General features: G+C 42.0%; 1 protein-coding gene across 6 annotated transcripts in view; it reads left to right on the top strand.

Moving 5' to 3' along the window:
• ZFHX4 (zinc finger homeobox 4) overlaps window positions 1-23,817 on the top strand; it is a 194,615-nt gene that overhangs the window by 27,344 nt on the left and 143,454 nt on the right. For 5 of the 6 annotated variants that reach the window (XM_084864891.1, XM_084864887.1, XM_084864889.1 and 2 more), the window contains exon 3: window positions 144-646. In XM_084864891.1, the coding sequence (XP_084721017.1) occupies window positions 144-646 (503 nt within the window). The remainder of the gene's footprint in view (window positions 1-143; window positions 647-23,817) is intronic. The other variant, XM_084864892.1, reaches the window with a different exon arrangement.

Genomic DNA, 23,817 nt, shown 5'->3' with positions numbered 1-23,817 from the left:
TTACAGCTTTTTTTTTTTTTTATGGGTTTAAGCTCTAGAGAAAGCACATTCCCGGTCAAAAGACTTTTGTTTTACAGATCCCTTTGTGCGTGCTGTGTTTTCTAGCATCTATTTTTCCTCTTAATTTTTTTTTCTTCCTGTAGTAAATAATGAGCTGCCGCCTGAAATCCGGCTTGCCAGTGGTCAGCTAATGGGTGATGACCTGTCCCTCCTTACTGCAGGAGAGCTGTCACCTTATATCAGTGACCCGGCACTGAAGCTCTTCCAGTGTGCTGTGTGCAACAAATTCACCTCTGACAGCCTGGAGGCCCTGAGCGTGCATGTGAGCAGCGAGCGCGCCCTCCCCGAAGAGGAGTGGAGGGCTGTAATTGGAGACATCTACCAGTGCAAGCTCTGCAACTACAACACGCAGCTCAAAGCCAACTTCCAGCTCCACTGCAAGACCGACAAGCACATGCAGAAGTACCAGCTGGTGGCTCACATCAAGGAGGGAGGCAAAAGCAACGAGTGGAGGCTCAAGTGCATCGCCATTGGCAACCCCGTGCACCTGAAGTGCAACGCCTGCGACTACTACACCAACAGCGTGGATAAGTTACGCCTGCACACCACCAACCACAGGCACGAGGCGGCCCTGAAACTCTACAAGGTAAGGGGACACGGGGGTGGGGAGGGGATTGCACTGTTCAGAGCTTGGAGCACCAGTCTGCAAGTTAAGGGGGGGGGGGGGGAGAAGGAGGGCAAGGAACACAGTGTCTGCGGAGCGTTACTACATGTCATGTTGAAATGTGGGCACCGGGAGGATGTATTTGAAAGACTGGCTGTCTGCCTCTGTGACATCTCTCACAGTGGCATGGATTGCTTTGCCGTTTTCTCCCAAATAAAATACCTTTCCTGAGTATTTTCATATGCAAAATAATGCCGTGTAATAGACTGGTTTTTAAAAAAGGCGTAGGGTACCACTCATAGCTAAATGTGAACGGGTACAGGGAGCAGAGGACAAAAATAGTGCTACCTCGTGCCACCTTTTGTTTGGTGACAGGGTGACTCTGTGTACGCATTTTTGCTTTTTCTTTCAAGTACCTAGTGGTATTGAGGAAGCACACTCTCCCTTAGCATCAGCTGAAAGTCTCTGAACGCTGTTGTTATTTTGCATGATTTTTCCCCCAGCTAGAAATGTTTAATCCCCTCCGTGGATGTGGCAGGGATAAAAATGCTCATTCAAAGGCAAATCATACTTTTATCTGATGCTGACGTAATGAATCCATGCAAGTGAGGAACCCCATGGATTGCACAACTTGTCTTGACTTTTTTTTGTAAATCCCGATGACTGGTTAATTTGTTTTGAGCAGCTGGTGGACTGGTTTGGCTTGATTGTCTTGGTTCATGTAACACGTGGAACAGATTCATTTCTGTGATGAATAACTGGGTAACTTATTAAGAACTTCTTTTGTCTAGAGGACATTAAAATTCAGAAAATATTGCAGACCATTCGTCATTGTAACAAGCTCTAACTATGATTACAAAATCCATTTTGCAAGTGTTACCTATTGATTTACACCAGGAATCAGGGGTAACTATACTATCAGGAGTGATTGTACTATACCATCCACCAGTGATTGTAACACCCACGGCCTTTCTAACACTGCTTCAAACTATACACACAGAAGGAGCAGAGTGGACTGTGGTCTAGAGCGTGAGCAGAAATTATTCCTTTGGGTCAGCCTGGCCCTGTTGGTTGAGGCTGTTTCTGGAAGATCCAACTCTAGATAGATGTACAGAGTGTAAAACCTGGAAGACGTGGCGGGAGCATGTGTAAGGTTCCTGTGATGGTGGCACTCTGCGGATCAATAATGAAAGCATTAGATTTGGGTTACACAGTTTGAGGGGAGTTCAGGTTTTGATGTGATACGGAAAGCTTCTAAGTGGATGGTATTGAAAATATAATCCAAGAATTAATTGTATTATCATTCATGGGTTTTACAGCAATGGTTGACAGCCGTTCAACTGTCAACTTTTTTTTTTTTCCCCTGTTGCTACCTGACCTATTAAAACTTTTAGAATTCCGAGGAGAGAAAAAACAAACAAACAAACATTAAGTTTGTATAAATAATAGATCTCAACCCTGGGAGCGCTAGATAGAATATTCATGAGCTGGGTTTATGTTCACGCAGCCCCTCAAACACTTGAAACGAACATGTTGCCAGAAGAAGACAGAAATGTACAAATTTTTCTGTTTTATTAATCCCGTGTGGGAAGCTCCAGAGAAGCAGAGTGGCATGGTTTATTTTCTCAGGGAAGGTGATTTAATCTAATTGTTCGGTGATTATGTGGACATGTGTGTTTTAAGTTTTTCCATTCATTCCATGGGTGTGACTTGACACCGCTCACTGTCTGCAGAGCAGTTTGCTGGGAGCCAGAGCTGGGTTGGAAGTTCCTTTGAAGGGAGAGTTGGATATTGTCTTTGAATGCCTCACAACCCTAGGAGCCAAGCCCTTGTTTATAAAGAGAGCTTTCAAGCAGAGAGAACTTTCGGTCTCAGAACCAAAGGGTATCTATGTCCTCTTACCTTTAAAATGTTATGTCAAATACAAAATTTTCCCCCAACTCTTGTTTTTTGGCTTATCTCTTAAATACCCAAGTTCCCTGATACTGTAAGTGTCTAAAATTGGTCAGTCACTAAACAAACATACTTGGAACAAACTTACCTTGAATTAAAATAAGATTGAACAGAGAAATATTTGAGCGGTTGCAACTTGATACGGGACCACTGGACTACATTGTTCTTTTTCCATCATCCTTCAAGGGGCATTCCTTATTTCTGGTCATTGCGAGATAGTGATGTGTTGAGGATGCCATTTCTAACATGAGTTACAAAGACCAGAGGCAGTGTGCATCAGAGAGAGAGAGCGTTTTCAAGTGCGGTAATGACTTCAGCAAGCTTGGTCAGCTTGTGCGAGCAAAATAAAATCGCTTCATAAGTAACATTAATTGCTTTTAAATAAGAAGCTAACAAATTGGCCAGGGCCTGGGAAAAAAAAATGATGGTTTGTAATTTGGCTAAAATATTAAAATTAGACTTAAAATAGTTTCGGAGTTAATGATTAGACGCTAATCTCCTACGTAAAATTTATTTTCATTAAGAGCCTAATTTACATAATTCCGCTCCGGGAATTAGTTAGACTTTGTGGAAAAGTGACAGTAGCAGTTATAAGGCAAAGGCAGAGCGGTGAGAATTCAGCTTTTCTTGTTATTGACAACATATTGATTGACAACACTTTAAACGTGGTCATGTGTCAGTTCGATTTGAATGGGCTGCCTCTTGCTGTATTACCTCAAAGGAGTGTGTGTCCTCCTTCCCGTTAAAGGAGGTTAAAGGTTAAAGGTTAAGGGTGAGCGTAAAAGCATCATCTGCCTAGCTGCTTAACTTTAAACTGATCAGTTTAATGAAAATCTGTTTTACAGATGTTGTTTTAATGTATTTGGCAGGATTTAGGCAGCTTTAACATTAGACGTATGCTAGTAAAAATTATTTCTTTATTTGACCAGAACAACACCTTTCCTTTTATGTTTAAGGTAGAAGGCTTGTGGGTTATGGTATTTTGGCAAAGAACTCAGAGGCAGAATGTGTTGATGATCTTTCCATATGGACTCAAAAAAAAAAAAAAAATACCTTCATGTCTATTGCTAATGATGGCTACAAAAACAAGCAAAGCCGTCTTCATTTTTTTGGCAGTATTATTTTCCTGAGAATCTTTCTTTTCTTTTCTTTTTTTTCCCCAAAAAGAGTTGTGTGTGTGTGTGTGTGTGTGTGTGTGTGTGTGTCTTCAAGCAAAAATTTCTGAAGTGCTGTGTTGATTTCCCCCCAGAAATTTCCACGATGAAGCAAAATTGGCCTGGAAAATTAAAACAATAAAATGAAACTGCAGCTCACTCTTAATCTTCTCTGAGCGTGTGAAAGTGTATTTAAAGTGAGGTTGGCACTGAATGCCTGGAGAGCTGCAGTCAGGGGTGCAGGGTGAAAAGGGGGTGTATCTGTGCCCATTTCCGGCTCTGTATCCAATGCAGGAGCAGTGTGTCTCAGCTCACCACTTCATTACATTTGACCATGCTCCTCCGATTCACGCCTTTGCATCTCTACAAATTTTTGTCAGTTGATATTGACACAGTCAGTCCTCAATAAATATTTGTAGGATGAATAGCAGGCGAATGAATAAGCTGGAAAATGTCTTCAAAAAAACTCCTTTAAAATGCATTGCAATTTGGTCATCCCTTTACAAGATCCCAAACTTTTTTTTTTTAAGCCCAATAAAAAGATATAATGAAAAACCACTTAGCAGTAGACATTCAAGGTGCGAAGGAACCAGTAAGACGTGGGCGATATTTCCGATTTCCAGTTTCACTTATTCTTGGCTCAGAGTGGCCCAGAGGTTCCTGGCCAGCTGATTACTCTTCCCCCGTCCCCCAACCTCTGCGGGCCTCCCCACACCTGCGCTGGCACTGCTCTTAGGATAGGATATGTATTTGTAAGCGAGGTGTTCACAGCTTTGCTTGTTCAAAGTCAAAAGCTGAATTGTCCTGGCTTTTTTTTTTTTCCTGCCCGCATCTGCTAGAAGTGAAGCAGAATAGTCTGTCTGAATTCCATAATGCTGTTTTCATATTTGGGTTTCAATTTGGCTGAGAGCAGTCAATGAATCTCTTGTCTCCATGGTGAGCAGAGAAACACACGTGGGGCTGGGTCCTAGGTAACTTTCAGTGTAACATTCCCCCAAGGAACATTTTTGGAGTTTTCTCATTATCCGTGTTACGGATGAAAGAATCCGGGTTAAGAACTAAAATCCAGATGTGGGGGAGGGTCACAGAGGAAACTGCAAGGAGCCACGTTGGCAAAAGTGTGTGGCAAGGAAATAAAAATGGAATAATTAGCCTCACCTACCTTTTTCTTTTCTTCTTCTTCTTCTTTTTTTTTAATGATAAAAGGAAATAATAACCTGATGGGTTTGGAATTAACAGAGGACCACAAGGTTTTTTCCTTTCAATAGGCCAGAGTCCAACTTTGCAATTTAAAATCAAACACCCCAGATATGTACCATTGCAATTATGGAACTGTCATTGTCCCAGTGTGATGTTAAAAGAGGTCAGGAGATTGTGTGGGATGCATTTGCATAAAAGTCATTGTGCCCGAGGAAATTGGAATATGTGTGTGTATCTGAGGAACCAAAACAGGTTTTCCTCAAACTGACTCTACTCATTTGTTTAGATGAAGAAAGCTGTTTTCAGAGATAAACAAAAGTTATTCTTTTCTGTTGCTAAAACGTAAACCTGAATGTGGAAAATTGTGCGCTTTTTATATTAGTTTCAGATTTATGTTCCTTTCAAGGTTGAAATGCAGTGTGAAATTCAATTGCAAGTTGCAGGATTTATTTAAAAAAGTAATCACAGTCCGAGTTATTTTATTGTATTCTCATGTAGAAAACCAAGGCATAGGTTGAGAAAACAGTCTCCATAATAGAACAACACATGCTTGCATAATACCGAGGACGAATAAATACACAGATCAGATGCAGAGGAGCCAGTTAGCTGGTAGCAACTAATAAATCACCCATGCTCTCAGCTCGCAGTGTCATTGGCCAGCCCTATCAACTACGTCTACTTCTGTTTTTAAGCTTGACATTTGCTGAGGCGCAGCCACGTGTTCTGTCACAGTGACTCCAACACAAACAGGGACTTCTTACTGCATTTCCAGGGCAGGAAAGTCTGCATAATGAACCAAATCCCCCTCTGCATTTCACTAGGAAAAGTGACCCCAAATATGTTTATCCAAACATAGGATAGATAGACAGAGAGCTGGATGGATAGATAGATAGATAGATAGCTATAGAAAAAGATGGATGGATAGCTAGAAGGATGGATAGGTAGATAGGTAGGTAGGTAGATAGATAGATAGATAGATAGATAGATAAATAGATAGATAGATACACAAATAGAGAAAGATGGAAAAGAATGGATGGATGGATAGATAGATGATAGAGAAGGATGGATAGATAGATAGATAGATAGATAGATAAATAGATTAGTGATATAAAGGTAGGTAGAAGGATAAACAGATAGATAGATGATAGATAGATAGCAATTCCTGGAAGGATTACTTTAGACCAGGCATTAGTAACTTTTTATATCCATGTAAGGATAGAGAAAATGATATTCTGTGTGTAATTGTTAACACACCCAGACAACAATCTATAGAGAGCCAAGTGTGTTACTGGAAGCCGCTAATTTTATTTTCAACGTGTCTTTCCCTACCCAGAGTGCAACTGTCCCTAGAGCAGGCGCACGCTACTGTGCTCTCCTCCGGTTCTCTGAGATCCTTACTGCTTTATCCCTTCTCTCCAGGGAAGTACTCCCTGTTGCAAGATTACATGTCTAATTCCCCCCAGAACACTAGCACTCCTTTAATTAAGGGGGGAAAAAGCCTTTTGATAAAAGCCACACAGTGCATCCAAAGGTGTAAGTGACTCTCAGGTCTTGCCCAGGGAGCATTTCATTTCAAAGGGGCTGCTTCCTCTGATGAATTCCTAGGTGTGCAGGGGGCAGTGATCATGTCAGGATGGGGGTGAGGGAGGGCAGTGCCCCACCTAAGAGCTTTCTGCGTTTCTCTCCTTTGGAACACACACACACACACACACACACACACACACACACACCACACACACACACACACACGATTCCCCACCGCAGGAACGCAGTAAAACATTGGCACTACCATCCCCTACACTTCAAGACCACTTCGCCTCGTACTTTATGATTTACGTGATGGGCTCTGTCTAAGTTGAGCTCATGCTCTGGCCTGAGAAGTGTAGGTATGGCTTCCCCAAAAGCGGTAAAGGGCCTGTGGGTCACCTTTGGGTCGTGTGGACCAGGGTGCTCTCTCACAATCAGCGTGCCCTCCCTGCGTGTGTCTTTGGCTCCAAGTGAATGGCCCCTGTCAGTGGAGCTTGTTAAAAATTGCTCAAGTGTTCGAGTGGGTGCCGGGATGCCACGCGGGGAGGCAGCCAGAGGCATATGTTAGCCAGGCCTCGTGCTGCTGAAAGGGTCTTGGCCTGGGGTGGAGGGAGGAGGAGCTGGCATGTGCATAATGACCGCGTTCTGCTTCCAGAACATCTGGCCTGCCCGCGTTCTACTGGAAACGCTTCCCCGCGTCTGCTGTGGGGCTGAGCCTGTGCTCGGGCTGAGTTCAATTAGACGTGGAGATTTGTTCATTATTCAGATAATTCAAGCCTCAGACAGCACTTTTCCCCAAATTATCAGGGTGTTGCATGAAGGCTTATGATGATATGATCTACTCAAAAGACGATCAACAACAGGGGCCCGGCCCCCACACACCCCCAGGGAAACGTCTTTATAGAATTGCAGCCTAGCGGGAGTGTGGTGTGGGTTATAAGCACGAGGTCAAGGTTCTGCTCGCAGAATGCTCGAATGCCAGCCCAAGCGTTACTTCTAATCAATACGGGAACACTTCCTGAGCACTTACTGTGCACCAGGTTTTAAAATTGTTGCTTGGGTGGGTGCTGTGTCCCATTCAGGCGGTAGGGTTTAAGCCAGGTTCTCTAAGACGATGCTTCTTAACTCACTGCGCTTCCGGTGTGGCAGGGACATGGATAGAATCAAAGGTAGAATCCACATACCAGCCATGCAAGCGCCTGTGCCTTTGTCATCAGTGGTTGGTCTGTCACAGGCTGAGGTGCCTGCTCTCCTGGGTCGCCCGTAGATGGAGAACATGGTCACATGTAGCTTGCTATGACCACCCTCTTGCAAGGCGAGATGGTATGGACCCGTTTCAGGCAGGTGTGATGGTGGGAATGTGAGGAGAGCTTTTCTATTAGTTGGAACCTGTACATTGTTTTTCAGGCACAAGGATGATGCTCCTCATGCATGTCCCAGAAAATGAAGAAGAAAACCACTTCATTAAGAATGCAAAGTGTGTCAGATTAAAACTTCCGTCAACCAGCTTGTAGAACTGTTCATTTAGTTGGACACTTGGAGAACCTGTTATAAAGGTTGTTTATAAAACTGTCAGTGAGAATTCTGCTTAAAGAACCATTTTTATAATGACCTGTGCTGGTATTCTCCCTGATAATAAAAATTGTGTGTGGCAACATTTGATTTTACCTGGTTTTGCCATCTTTACTGATGCTTTAGCTTTTTTATTTTAAGGAAACCTACTTTTGTGGGCTTGACTATAAAACTTACAATATTGAAAGTGTATATGTCAATGCAAACATCTACTGTGACCATACTCTCAATAATTATTGATTCAGATTTTCCTAAAATGTTTCTTTTTTGGAAATATTAGGTAGCTTAGAATGTACATTTCTCTCTCCTTGTTAGGGTTATATTTTCCCATTAAGCAATTTTTAAGGATTGGTGTAGAGCCGTGGTTGGCACGGCTTGAGCCACATGCAGCTCTTTGGCCCCTTTGAGTGTGGCTCTTCCACAAAATACCACGGCCTGGGCCAGTCTATTTTGAAGAAGTGGTATTAGAAGAAGTTTTAAGTTTAAAAAATTGGTCTCTCAAAAGAAATTTCAGTCGTTGTACTGTTGATATTTGGCTCTGTTGACTAATGAGTTTGCTGACCACTGGAGAGAAAGGTTAGAGTTCAATATTTCTTTGTGTCTGGATATCTGCTGATAAAATTAGTGCAAGGCAGAGCTGAGGTGAAAGAAATCCACTATTGACAGGTTCAACTGTATCACTGGACTCTGTTTTGGGAAGAAAGCTTTTAAACTTTTAAAATGTAGATTTTTTTAAGGCTATGATTATCTGTCCTGTGTCAACAAGAGCCTCATTGATAGTCAGAGTTGGCTATTGACTGACTACATATGATTTATGAGATAGCAACAAGAATTTTACCCCAAATATTCCTCCTCCTGATGCCAGTCTGTCAACAGTGAAGGCGTATTGGTAATTGGCTTATCCATTTATCACCTTTTAAAGCGCCGCTACTTGTTGAAGAGAGAACCTGCAGTGACAGTCATAATGAGCTAAACGTTCTGCGTGCGTTACGTTCTTCCCTCTCCGAACGGTGATATGCTGTCACTCCCATTTGCACGAGGAGGAAACAGACGCAGAGCCAGAGGCCTTGCTGAGGTCCTCATGGAGCCTGTGCTGGAGTCTCCCTGGGCTCCCTCCTCTCTCAGCACCCAGCCTGCCTTCGGAGGCTCTGCTAGTGGAAACGCTTCCTGTTGTACTTGAAGCAGGGAAGGCCAGGGGGTGGGAAGGAAGAGGAAGGCCGGGAGGTGCAGAGGCAGACTTTTCCTCTAAGACTTAATCACTCCGGAGCCCGCTTTGATTCTTCACTCAAGTCAGCACATCCCCTTAAAGAGGCGGCAGGTGCCGTGGGGCCTAGGAGCTGGCCTGGCAGGTGTGCATCCTTGACCGCCATCCGCTGGAAGGATGCACTTAGACTTGTTGGACTTCTACAAGCCGGAAGGAGAAGCTGCTGGTTAACATTGTCACCTGCCTATTTCCTGTCACCACAGAACCCTTTCCCTGGAAAGGAGCTTCCTTCCATTGGCATTTGGAGGTGTTGGGTGTATTAAATAGAAAGGCCTGATAGAACATCACTCCTACACCCGAGCCCTCGGCGCTTGCAAGTTAAGCCCCTTTGGAGCTGCATTGCTTCATCCAGGTCACCGGGGTTGTCAGCAGGAATGTTCTCAACAGTTCCCTGCTGACCTGAGGGCGGGCATGTGCCCCGTCAGCATTTACTTAATTATTTTTTAAAATATATTTTATTGATTTTTTTACAGAGAGGAAGAGAGAGGGATAGAGAGTTAGAAACATCGATGAGAGACATCCATCAGCTGCCTCTTGCACACCTCCTACTGGGGATGTGCCCGCAACCAAGGTACATGCCCTTGATCGGAATCGAACCCGGGACCTTTCAGTCCGCAGGCCGATGCTCTATCCACTGAGCCAAACAGGTTTCGGCTCCCCCTCAGCATTTAACTTACTACACACACACAGCCCACGCATGGCCTGCTCTGTGCTCAGAACCCGAGCCCATCTTCCCTTTCCCTGGCACCCTTATAATGACCAGAGGAAATACTAGTCAATGGGTAGTTACTAGAGAATTTAATTAAAAACGATTTTGTTGTGAGTTATTATTATTTAAATATTTTTATTGATTTTTAGAGAAGAAAGGAAGGGAAAGGGAGAGATGGAAACATCAGTGAGAGAGAAACATTGATCAGCTGCCTCCTGCACACGCCTGATCAGGGATGGAGCCTGAAACCGGGCATATGCCCTGACTGAGAATCGAACCAGCAACCTTTTGGTGCACATGGGACAATGCCTGACCAACTGAGCTACATCGGCTAGAGCTATTATTATTATTATTATTATTATTATTTTTATTATTTCTAACTTTTATCTTTCACTTTTATGTTGGGTCCCTATATGTGAAAGTTTCCAGAAATTTCCTACAGGCCATATGTTTTTAATGCACTGCCTTCCTCCCTCTTCTCAGAATCTTGCTAACTTGTCCCATGGAGAGCCCCAGATCTTGTTAGAACTATTTACATGGACTTAACTTCGAGATGCTTGGGGACGTCTTGCCTTCCAGACGCTGGCTACCGGGTCATACAAAAAAGGGCCCATCTTTGCCACTGCTGCCATCGGCCACACTCATGAATGGAATGTGGTTTTCTTGGGGAGTAAGGATAGTCTTCCTTTTGAAAGGACAGGAGTGTTCTCAGCAGAGAAGCTCCAAGCCTGTAGCTGGCGTGTGTGAAGCACACAAGGACGTTGTGATAATTATACCGTGCAGTGTCCTTCAAAGACTTTAAATCTTCCTAACCATTCGGTTGGCAGGCCTGAGAACACCAGCATATGTCCCGAGGGCCTGAAGTCATTCATTGTTCCACTGTGGGAAATCAGGTAGCAAGTCTAATTGCCATAACCCCTGAAAGAGAGTCGGTTTACAGTGGCTTTTCCTTAAAACTCTACATATTGTCAGCACTTAGCACCCAGGGACAGAGTAGGTGACATCAGACCTGGGGCCCGAGGGAACGAATGATTCACATTTTTACACCAAAGAAATAGCATTCTCTGAAATAAGATTAACATGCCAAAGTGGGAATTCTGCGAACCTCGGCATGTGTTTTCAGATGTTATTTTATTGGGTAAACTGATATTGCCCAATACTTCAGAAGGGGCACACGCTGTCTCCTGTTTGCTATGGGAGACGATCACAGCTTTCCTACAGAAGCTCCACTCACAATGTCTTTTGAGAAATAATTTGGCTAAAAGCAAGTTCTGCTTTGTTTTTTTTTGTGTTTTTTTTTTTTTTTGGTTTATTATCATTTTTATTAGCAGATTAAGTAATTAAAAAACGCACTTGGATTTTTCCACCATAAGTGCTCCCTGAGAAGAGATTCTCTAGCCTCATAACCAAATTCCTTAAAATAGGTCCAAGAGGAAATTATAAATAGCTTTTTATTCCCAGAGAAATGCAGTCTTTGGCTCTCTGCATTCTCTAAGAAAATTAGGTGGGCTTTATGAATAATTATTATGTTTTTAGAGTATTCATTCCTAACACAGAGATAGAATTAGCATCTTAAAATCATAAATGCAAAACTATCTTCCTAATGGCTTAATTTTTTCAACATTTATCTAGATAATATGTTTCCAAAGAGACTCTCAGGTATAATATGTACTTATAAGTTCGTGTAGGGTGTGCTAGGTCATTTTATTCCTTCTTGTAAAAATCGATAACTTACTGGAAAATCATTGATACAGAGGTACATGTTCTTTTTTTTTTTTAATGTATGCTAACACTTTTCCAAAAAGTGAAGCATTTGGTCATTTGTCGATGGGTGTAGAAGGATGTGGGTCTATTCAGGTCCCACGTGTTAGTTGATTAAAAAAGCAGAATGGCATTATTACAGTGGTGTTTTCAGTTCTCATCCATATTTATTTTGTTCCAACCCTGGAACAAATTGTGTGTGTGTGTGTGTTTTAGAGAGAGAGAGAGAGAGAGAGAGAGAGAGAGAGAGAGAGAGAGAGAGAGAGAGAGATACACAGGGAGAATATAGTATATAAATACTTATTTTAAAAAATTGACAAAGATTATGAGTTAATCATTAATGCCACTCATTTTGTTTTAAAGTAGATCACAGGGCTCTCTTCCTGCACCCTGTAAGTGTTCTCAGTCCCTGGAGATAATAAACCTTTGATGATGTTGTGCAAGACTCGTCAACAAGCTCAGAAATCAGCTCTGAATGCACACATGACTAATCAAAGGTTCAGGGAACAGGATGTGATTCAGGAAAACTGACAGGTTCTCCAGAAAGCCACGGCCTCACTCACGGTGGGAGCACATTAAGTGTTCTTACTTTGTCCTCTGGCAGCTCCTTCTGCCTGTTTCTTTAAAGAATATCACAGTCTTATCCCTTTCCCATGGCCCCTTATTCATTTCCGCTCCGCTCTGGCTACAATTTCAGCGAGAACATTAGTAGTCCTCATATTATTGGGTAGTTACTAGATGGCAGATAATCTAAGTTCTTTAAGTACAATAACATTTAGTTCTAAGAATATCCCTATGAGGTAGGTACTCTTATGCCCGTTTGGAAGATGGGGAACCTAAAGCAATGAAAGCTTAGTTAACTTCTTCATGGTCCCATAGCTGGTCACAGTAGCAACTGAATCAGGATTTGAACTCAAGTCATCTGGTACCAGCAACCCCAGGCTTTTTTTTTTTTTTTTTATAATATATTTTTATTGATATTTTACAGAGAGGAAGAGAAAAGGGAGAGAGAGAGAGAGAGAGAGAGAGAGAGAGAGAGAGAGAGAGAGAGAGAGAGAGAGAGAGAGAAACATTGATCAGCTGCCTCTTGCACACCCCCTACTGGGGATATGCCCACAACCAAGATACATGCCTTTGACCAGAATCAAACCCGGGACCTTTCTGTCCATAGGCCGACGCTCTATCCACTGAGCCAAACTGGTTTTGGCGCAACCCCAGTCTTAAAGGAGATACTGTCAGCGCGACTGACGGTACAGCATTGAGAAGGGATTCCTGGAAAGAAAGCTCTTCTCAGTGGCTGAATGGGACGGAAATAAGAGTGTAATGTGTAACTGTACTTGTTGACCTTTGAGAAGCACAGGTAACCCTGGGAGAGGAAGAAGGAAGGAATGATGAGCTAGATAGAGATTTAAAGACCTTGGGCGGGGGGAGTGAGAGCTACCAATTCGAGGAGTCATTGGTATCAGTGTGTAGATTTTAGTTCTTTTTTTATGTCAGAATGTAGACCATGTATTTGGTTCATGCTATGTTCTTTGAGAAATACCTATGAACTGAATTTTCTGTATTTGTAGGAATGAAAAATTAGAATATTTAAAAATTTGCTCTATGAATACACAAATGTTTCTTTGCCCTCGTTTGTCCACAATGTACTGTGCTGGACCCCAGGGACGAGTGGGACAGAAACAAAAGGGATAGGAGGCAACAGAAAGCTCAACGGTTTCTAAAGGAAACTATGTAATACATTTTACCTCTGCTTTCTTTTCCTTTGTGAATTGTTAGCAGTTTTTCTGAATTCCAGAAGTTTATGTGGATATTTTTAATACTTTATATAACACTTGTTTAAAAATATTTTTTTTTATTGATTTCAGAGAGGAAGGGAGAGGGAGAGAGAGATAGAAACATCAGTGATCATTGAACAGGTGCCTCCTGCACACCCGCTATGGGGGATTGAGCCTGCATCCGGGCATGTGCCCTCACGGGGGATCTTAACCTCCTGGCTCATAGGTTGATGCTCAACCACTGAGCCACGTTGGCCAGGCTATGTAACACTTTTAGCAATAGTTACTCCTTGGTGACATCCAGAAAGTTAATATTTAGATTTCCTGTAATATTTGGGGGGGACATTAGATTCCTGCCTTGAAAAACTTTGATAGAGGGTGGTTATTATTTTCACACCAATAAAGATGGCCCATTGTTGAAAAGTACTGCAGTCACAGTATAATTTCAGTCTTCTCTCTTTGGCCTCCACCTTAGCACCCAGGTGATGGTGGCAAGCTCGATGTGCACATTTCCGTAACGATAGTGATACGCATAAACGGAAATGTTACTCGGTGCTTTTTTGACTATTCAGAAGAAGTTTTTCTTTTTGAAGGTATAAAACATAAACATATTTATTTCTACTCTACGATCGCATTAATCACTGGTAAACTAGTCTTCATGTTTCATCCACAGCTATTGCAGCCATCATCCCATTTTCTTCAAATAATTCTGCGTGTTCCTTGATGTTTCCCATTTCTAGAGACTCGGCCATCTTCACAAAGCCCATTGGCAGGGGTAGGGTGAGGTCAGGGTGAGGTCAGGAGGTCAGCGCTCCTACTGTTGGAACGTAAGATAGCAGGATTTCTTCTTTCTGTTGTTTGTGCTCTGAGAAACATCCAAGGGGAAATTATGCAAGAAAACATGATAAGCTCCCCTATTATCTCAGGCTGAAAGAGTCTGGAGCCTCTTCCTTGAGTCTGAGACACAGTGAACTCAGGGGCTGACCGCCTCGTTCAGCGCTCATGTCTTTGAACGTGGAGGAGCCTAATAGGCATTGACAAGGTGGATATCACGTTTGCTGTCCTCCCGGTATGAATGTGTTGGAGGTGGAGTGTGGTAGGAGGGAGTGGGTGATGTCTCAGAGGAAGGCAGAGAAAGCCATGCACATCTGTCTCCTTCTATCTCTCCAGTTCAGGACAAGTTTAAAACAAGAGGTTTGCACTTTTTGTTTTAAAGTGGCCAGTGGCCTTTGACACCCCTAATGTGGGTTTTTGGCAAGCATTTCTGTGCCTCAGTTAATCTGTTAGTACACAGGAAGGGGGGGGGGGGCGGGGGCACTCCACTGAGTTCTGTAGACCTTAATTAGGTTACAACAATAGCTCCGAAAAGGTATTCTGAAGGTTTTCTTCTATTTGGAAAATACTACTGGAGTCTTGACGGCACATCTCCTCGGTGGGTGTTGCTTTTCGTATATAGAAGTAACTCCGCTTTTCTTACTGCTGGGAAGAGTCTCTCCCTTTTAACTTCTGGAAGTGCGCTTGGTTCCACTCTTCTGTCTAGGACTGTCATGCCTGAAAAGCCCTTCCTAACTTGATGTCCCCAATGGAAATTGGCTTAATATATCTATATCTATATATCTATATATCTATCTATCTATCTATCTATCTATATATATATATATCTATACACACACACACACACACACACATATATATATATATATATATATATATATATATATATATATATATATATTGATTTTCCACAGAGAGGAAGGAAGAGGGATAGAGAGCTAGAAACATGCATAAGAGAGAAACATCAACCAGCTGCCTCTTGCACCCCCGCCACCGGGGACATGCCCGCAACCAATGTACATGCCCTTGACCGGACTCGAACCTGGGACCTTTCAGTCCACAGACCGATGCTCTATCCACTGAGCCAAACCGGTTTCGGCTGGAAATTGGCTTTGAGGAGGAATGTATACTCATCAATGTGAACAAAGGGGCAAAGACAGCTCATAAAAATAACTATTGTGTACCCCTTCCTGTCTGTATTAACTTCAGTACCTGTTCTTTCTTAGAAGTTTGCCCACAGACAAGGACTTGTATATTACACTTTTACATTCCAGTTTCAAGTCTGCCAAGTGTGAATTTGCAAATGAGTAGTAGTCCGTGCAGCTCACAGCTGAAGAATGAATGTTCCAGGCTTCTGTGTCTGGCATTCATTTGACTCTTGCCAGCAGGCCGCTCCCACAATTTTTTCATCTGTGAAATGGGTTCTGGGTTACATCATGATTAGAAAATGAGCCTTCATTTAACTGACTTTGAGATGTGGTTTGAATGTAATCAGTCCTGTGGTTCTCTGAGCTGAATGTATCCTGAGCTTACCAAGTGTCTCATCTGAAATTGCTGATGTAGCTACACATAGATCAGGTTGCTGGTTTTCTGTTCATTTTGTTTAATTTGCAGATATATGTTTACGTAGTTTTCTTATAAACAGGAAGCAGGGTAATAATCAAACAGAGAAATACCTGCACTACATCTCTTAATCCCTTGTGCTTTATTTGCTTACTTGACTAATCATTTCACTTATTTATTTATTTATTCAGAGCCCACTCTGCCAGGCCCTGTGGGAGGGAATAAAGATATAGCAGCAAGTAAGTCAGACACGGGCCTCGCGCCTATGGACCCCATAGTTTTAGCGCAGGAGACAAGCATTGAACATGTAATCACGTATTAGACAAACAACTCATTATTTGCTGTTGTAAACAAAGAATGACAGCCGTTTTTTAGAGAATCCTGGAGCATGTGCGTGTGTCTTTAGTACAGAGGTATGTGTATAATTCAAAGTCTTACTCTCATCTCTGAAAAAGTTGAACGAGACCCTGTTTGGAGGTATTGGGGCACGTTGCTGGGGCTGAGCTGCGTTGACTTTGCTAGGTGGCAGCTGTCACGGAGAAAATTCATTTGCCGCTGAGATCTTACCAGAACGTTAGCCCTTTCACACTTTTTGGAGTCATGAAGCAGTTGTGGGAAAAGATACCCTAGACGTGGCACTCTGTCCCTTTCAGAGGTTTATACGGAAGATAGTATGGGAGGCTGGAGGAGATGAAGCTGACCTGGAGGCTCCCTGATGGGACTTGCTCATTCCACGGGGTGCATTCAGGAATGTTTACATGTAGAGATGATCCCAACAGTCAGTCTGGTTGGGGATCACTGGGCTGGGAGATTTTGAAGGTCACTGTAGAGCTCAGTACTCCGTAAGAAGGTAGTGAGGGTAAGGATTTATTAAGCTCAGCCTCATTAGGTTTGTGCTTGGCATGTCCAGATAGAGAAACCATGCTTTCTGTGGTCTTCTGTGAGTCCCCTTTTTTCACACACTAGGATTTTCCAAAAATATATTTTTATTGATTTTTAGAGAGAGAAAAAGGGAAAGAGATGGAGAGATGGAAATATCGATGAGAGAGGAAGTCATCAATTGGCTGCCTCCTGCATGGCCCCCACTGGAGTGTGAGCCCACAAGCCAGGCATGTGCCCTAATTGGGAATCGAACCTATGACCTCTTGGTTCCTGGGTCCATGCTTATCTGTAGAGCCACTTGCTCATTCCACCAATGCTGCATACCTTGTCCACAGAAGTCAAAAAAAGTGTTGTCCTCTGTCTTACTCTTTGTTTTGCTCTATGAACAAGAATCTGACATGTTTTGATATACTTACTTTACTATATATATATATTTATTTCGGAAGGAAGAAGGGTAAGCCTTTATAAAGAACACCTTTCTGTGCAAACAGCTGTTCTTTTGTTGAAGGTCCAGACCTTCAGTGACCTGAGAGGCCAAGAATTCACTTTTTGATTCTAGAAGTCAGTGGAAAAAAATCAAGGGCCCTGGATTGAATTTTTTAGGACTATCTTTTTTGGTCAATTTTTTGGAATCATGCTTGCCTCTTCCTATTGCAGAAATCCACTCTCCTAGTGCACAGATATCCTCAGGCAGCAAACACATAGTCTATTTTCTGAGCAGGAATCTTATAGGTCTCAGGAGAGCTGCCTTCCATGGGCCCAATGGGTTGTCTGTTCATTTGTAGTGCACTGTAATGATTCTGCAATTTTTCATTTTCTTGCTATTCTAGGATGGCAGATTCTAAGGTTTGTTTTTGGAATTTTACTTTATAACAGTATATTCTCTCTATATATATCTCTATAGATATAGATGTGTGTGTGTGTGTGTGTATAAAGACATGTATATCTCTTGATACTATTTATGAAAGAGAACTGTGTGTTGTATGTTCTATAATTTGAAAATGTTCTTGTAATCATCTCTCATACTCTTTTTTTTTTCTCCCGAGTTATAACATGTAATACAGATGCATTGGCAGCCACAATGACAACTAATACTAAAAAGAAGCAAATAAATATGGCACCCAAGTTCATGGCAACAGAATCTACCCTATTCTAACACCTTATTCTGGAAAAGTGATTCTGTTTTAACCATTTGCCAGTTAAAAATTGGATCATTATCTAGTTCATATAGAAGTGCCTTTTTTAATAGATCGACTTGAAATAATCAATTCCATATTGAGCTAAGAGCTCCCTTTTAAAATGTGGATCTGCTATAAAATACCCACAACAGCAGACTGTATGAGTCCCTCAGACATTACAGCCCGGGTCCCACGAAAGCCCCAAACAAAGCAAACCCTCTCCCCACATTCTGAAAGAGTCCGACTAATAGAATAACTGGGTGTTTTGGTTTAAAAACATCAAACCAGTCTCTCAGGGTTTTGCTAATAGTTTGATCAGCTTGATCAGATACTGAGCCCAGCTGATACGTGTAGCTGCCGGCAGGACAGACGTTTCCTGGCCTCCTGGGGCGAGCCCTGGGCATCCGGGACAGGGATAAGGTTCAGCGAGCACACACCAGCGTCCCATAAACCTTTCAGGCTCTGTGCTCCGTGAGAGGCCTCGTGCAGTGTTGTATGTTTGTGTGACCCAGAGCGTTTTGCTCTGCTGTGATGGACATGTCATCTTGCTGCATAAATGCAAAGGCATTTCATAGTCATAATCTGTTCATACCAGTTAGCAGTGTCACAGAATAAAGCAGTTAGCAGGCTTGTGTTGCCCGAGGAAGCCACTGATGTCAAAGAGCATGAGGAGAAGGATGGGGACCGTTTATGGTGACATAATTCTGCTGCCGGTGGCCCCGTGGCTCAGCCTGTGCCTTCACTGAGCTTGGGTGACTACTTCATTATGCAAAACAGATACATTCTCAAGGAAAGACTGTTTCATGACTAGCAGACAACAAAATTCAAAAGAGGATATTTTTTTGTTTGTTTGTTTGTTTTCAAGAAAAGGCAAGATTCTACTGCTTTTTTACAATGTGCCTGTGTAGGGCAGACCAACATTCTCCCCAGGGTTTGAAGAAGTGCATTTTCTACCGCTGCGTTGTTTGGGTCTGTACTTAAAAAGATAGTGATGATTTTCGAAATCCATTTTTATAGGAAATATTGGTACCCTTGTGGCAAAGATTTTGGCCAAATCATTAATGTCAATACTATCGTGAAGGACACACAACTGCAACTGGGAAATATGGAAATGGTTGTGCAAATTACAGAGGGAATGTCAGAGCAGATTCCCTCTTTAATTTTATAGTGGTTCGAGAGAGCAATGCATTTATTACTGAAGCACATTTTGTATCTACCTTGGCCCTTAAATGATTTTTCTTATTTCCATTTTCCCTTTTTAGCCTAGATTATGGGCATATTCGGAGAGAAAGTCATGGGAAATAACAATGATAGAGAATGAGAACCCAGGATTAAAATTATATGCACATTGAACTACAATGAGGGCATTAAAAGTCTTTCATCCAATTTGTAAAATATCTTGCAAGACTATGAAAGGGCAATATTTTTCCAATTATATCTGGTTTAGCCTGCAAATGGATTACCTTAAAAGAAGTCATATAAAGCAAAGAGTCCAAAAATAATTGAAAGTGTAAGGACAGATAAGCTGGGCATATAACGGCCCTGAGCAAACTTCTCTCAATAGCATTCACAGAACAGAAGGAAAAAAAAAAAAAATCTCTTAACTCCACTCGGGACCTGATGAATATTTTAACCCTCAGCGCCATGAGGCTGCTATTGACAGGGAGCACCTCCCGCATAATTTCTAGCTCAATTCTCCAGTGTCTGCACGATGACATTTTGACTCTCCCCAATATTAATAACCAGGTTTGATCCTAGGCCTGCCCAAGGTCAGGTGGACTGGCCAGGTCAGCCTGTTTGTCTGTGTGCGGGAACTGTGACATGTCCTCAAAGTGACAGGTAGGGGATGGGGGTGGTGGGACCAGGGTGTTAACCTGCATAGCACCCAGAGGAGCCTCTTCCTCTGGGAACAAAGAGGCCCTGGGGCTGTGGCTGCCTCCACGCCCCCTCCCCCACCTCACGCTCATAATATTTCCCAAATGCTGCACTCTTCAGAGGTACATGATTTAAATCCACTCAGTAAGTCCAATAGCACATGCAGGGTGGGGGAAAGTAAGTTTATAGTTGTTCCTATGTAAAATAATACAATAATTAATAAATAATAATACAAGAATGAATAAACTCTCTGTTCGCATACTCACAACTATAAACCTCCTTTTGTCCAACCCTGAATTTGCATTCTGATTTCTAACTTGTATTCAGATTTAACAGTGTTATATGTGGGTGGATTTTGAGTAGTCTTTCCTTTCTTTAGGTAACTGGCTCAGCTGTGCTAGAGTGTGGTGTCATTATTCCTGAAATGTGCCCGGATTTGCAAGGAAATAGTATAGAAGCTCTGGAGTATGGGGCAAGACGTACTTTAGAAACCAGATAAGCAACTTTTGAAACTCCAGAATTTGTCAAAAGTCTACTATAAAACATATCAAATGAACTCTTTAAAAAAAAAAAAATCTTGCCTCTTTCTGAGTAAAAACTCCTAAGAATCTATTTGGTTCCTAATTGATTTTCTAAGTCAGTTGTTCATTGAATAGATAAGTAGTGCCTGTGATATTCGATTACAGAGCAAGGCACCCATTTAACCTTCTGTTCTCTCCTGGCCAGGATTTCAAATACAATAGAACGTTCCTCCCTGAGGCCCAGCAGGATTAGACAGCTAGCAGTAATCCTTGATATGCTGAAATAGACCTGATAGAACTTCACCTCACTTGTTTAGGATTATGCTCATAAATTCAGCTACCCACCAGCATTAACCCTTTAGGGACTTGGGCTGGGGTACTTTTATTCGTAAGCGCTGTCAATGAGCAGAGACCTATTAATACATTCTCAGACCTTCCTTCTTGACCAAAGTATAAGAATAATTTGGGCCAAAACCGGTTTGGCTCAGTGGATAGAGCGTCAGCCTGTGGACTGGAAGGTCCCGGGTTCAATTCCCGTCAAGGGCAAGTACCTTGGTTGTGGGCATATCCCCGGTACGGGGTGTGCAAGAGGCAGCTGATCGATGATTCTCTCTCATCGATGTTTCTAACTCTCTATCCCTCTCCCTTCCTCTCTGTAAAAAATCAATAAAATATATTTTTAAAAAAAGAAGAAGAATGATTTGGAAGTGAGAGCAGAGGAGAGTGCTCTAATTTTGCATCTCAACTATCTGTGCCTCAAGATTTATATTCATGTATCTTCTTGGACTATAATTTGTTTAAGAAACTTTATGGAAAGTTCTGGTTTGGGTAATAGCTTTCCCACCATGGCCGCGGCTAAATCATCTTGTGGATGTGGAAGATGAATAGCTTCATGTAAAGTAGGACCTTGATATTCTAGGTTAACGGGAACCCAGGCAGATATGAAAATCCCCAAACCTCATTTTAGCCAGTGGTTTCCAATTTCTTCCCTTTCCTTTCATTAGAGCAAATTTCATAGGTTTGAGTTTAATTTTCTCCCTTTGCCCTCTGGGGGATATGAAAATGAGCTGCGAAATGGCCAAGAGGCAGGAAATCAGTGGGTGAAAAAGAACTAGTAAAAGGTAGAGTTAATTCACAAATTGGAAAGTCAGCCCCATGTTAATCAAGAGATGAAAGGAAGAGCACGCTTTCCACGCAGGTGGTGGCAGTATCAGCCTTTATCATCTCTTTATTATTATTTTTTTTTTAATAATGGCATTGAATTTTGCTCCTGACACTGCCATCAAAACGAGTCCCCTCAACGTCACAGTTTTGAGATGGGTTATTAGTGACAAGGAACACAGACAGAGAGCCCCCAGTCCTGGCGGAAGTGATTACGCTGGCTCATCTAGGTCTTTTTGTGTTGACTCTTTAAATATTCATATTTACAATTAGTTCTATTAATTATTGAGATGAATTGATTCTGGTTTTGATGATTACACAATTCCCCAACGTGTTCACAGATTTTAGAAAAAATGTACCTTTTATTTGAGAGACTTAGCCTCCAAGTAATGTCATGTTGATGAACACGACCTCGTCACCAAAGGTAATACTTCAAGGTTAGAGATAATTTAATGCCATTGGTTCCTCTGCCTTCTTTTCTGAAATTGCTTTTGCTAGTGGTTCTTAAAAGGTTTGATTGGAGAAAGCTTTTTTTTTTTAACTTAAAATTTTTCGTTGAAGAAGTAAGAGCACAATAAAAAGAAAACTTTGAAGGTGTTTTGGAAGCATTTTCTGATTTGATGATAGCCAACGTCAAGGTTATAAGAGGAGAAATACAGTATGTACCTTGTGCTTTGAAGCTTATTGTAAGAACTTAAATCCAGTGAGTACATGGGTGGGACTAAAACTTAAACAATGGTCCTGCTCTCATGGAATTTTGTTTTTGTTTGATAGGGGAGTAAAGAGATTCTGTGAAATGGGGAGTTGTGACTTGAGATAATTCTGGCCATCTTTTTTTTTTTTTTTTTTTTTTTAATATGAATATATTTTTATTTATTTCAGAGAGGAAGTGAGAGGGAGATATAGAAACATCAGCGATGAGACGGAACTATTGATCAGATGCCCCCTGCACACACCACACTGGGATCGAGCCCATAGCCCAGGCATGTGCCCCAACTGGGAGTTGAACCGTGACCTCCTGGTTCATAAGGTGCTCAAACCACTGAGCCACACCAGCCAGGCTCTGGCCAGTCTTTTCTTTTTCTTACTCTTTATGCAAAATATCTAATTTTCATAGCTCTAGAGAGCAAAGATGATTTCTGTTGTTCAATGTGGGAAACATATTATTCCAATTAACTGGAAAAGTGCTCCCAGGGGTAGATGACTGGAGGACGGGGCCCCCTGTCTCTCTCTGACAGGGGTCCTCGAGTTGCCCTTTCCTCCCGACATGCTTTTACATGTGCTGTTGCTGAGAGTCCAGGTCTTTGTTGTATGTTATAAAATTCTATTGCATCAGCATGAACAAAACAGAAATATTATAGATGTGAACCTTTCACCCCAAAAGACATATAATAGATTGAAAAGCTCCAGACCAGGGTAGCAAGAATGCTCGCAGCCAGTATGGATGGCTTTGCAGATGACTAAAAGCTGGTATTAATAAATCGGGAGAGAAGAAGAATAGGAGCAGAATTCACGGAAGTCTAGGAAATAATAAAGTGATGTGGAGCATGTGCCTTTTGTACTGCGTGTCAGAAAAAAAAACTAGAAATCCTTCCGTGTGACTGAGAGGAAACAAATTTCAAAGTGACAGAGGACTTGGTGTGTGTTTGTTTTTCTGTTTGCTAATAAAAAGTAATTTATCTCTGGGATAATTGAGTTAGAAGATTCTGGAAAAACCAATTCATCTTGGAATCATAAGGATAAAGGAGTCTCCTCCTTGGCAGGCGGGCAGTATGAAAACCACCCCCCACAGAAGTCCATCTCTATTATTTTTAAAGAGAGAGAACTCGTCTCATTGTGGCCAGTGGAATGCTTTGTGACCACGTGGACAAAGAGGTGATGATTACAGACTTTACAACCCTGAAGCAAACTCATCGATTCTGCAAACTTGGTGTGTGTGTGTGTGTGTGTGTGTGTGTGTGTGTGTATATATATATATATATATATATATATATATATATATATATTGCAAAAATTATTAAGTTTTTTTTAAAATTGATTTGAGAGAGAGAGGAAGAGAGATTTGTTGACCCACTAATTCTACATTCATATGTGTCCCAACTGGGATTCAAACCCCACCACCTTGGCATATCAGAGCAATGCTCTAACCAACTGAACTACCCATCCAGGGCCTTAAGTTTTTTAAAGATTCTTGGCTCAATAGCATACTTTAAAGCCACCT

The sequence above is a fragment of the Pipistrellus hanaki genome (assembly GCF_964339955.1).
Source record: "Pipistrellus hanaki genome assembly, chromosome: 17".
Classification (NCBI taxonomy): Eukaryota; Metazoa; Chordata; class Mammalia; order Chiroptera; family Vespertilionidae; genus Pipistrellus; species Pipistrellus hanaki.
This window is presented reverse-complemented; position numbering and strand designations above follow the sequence as displayed.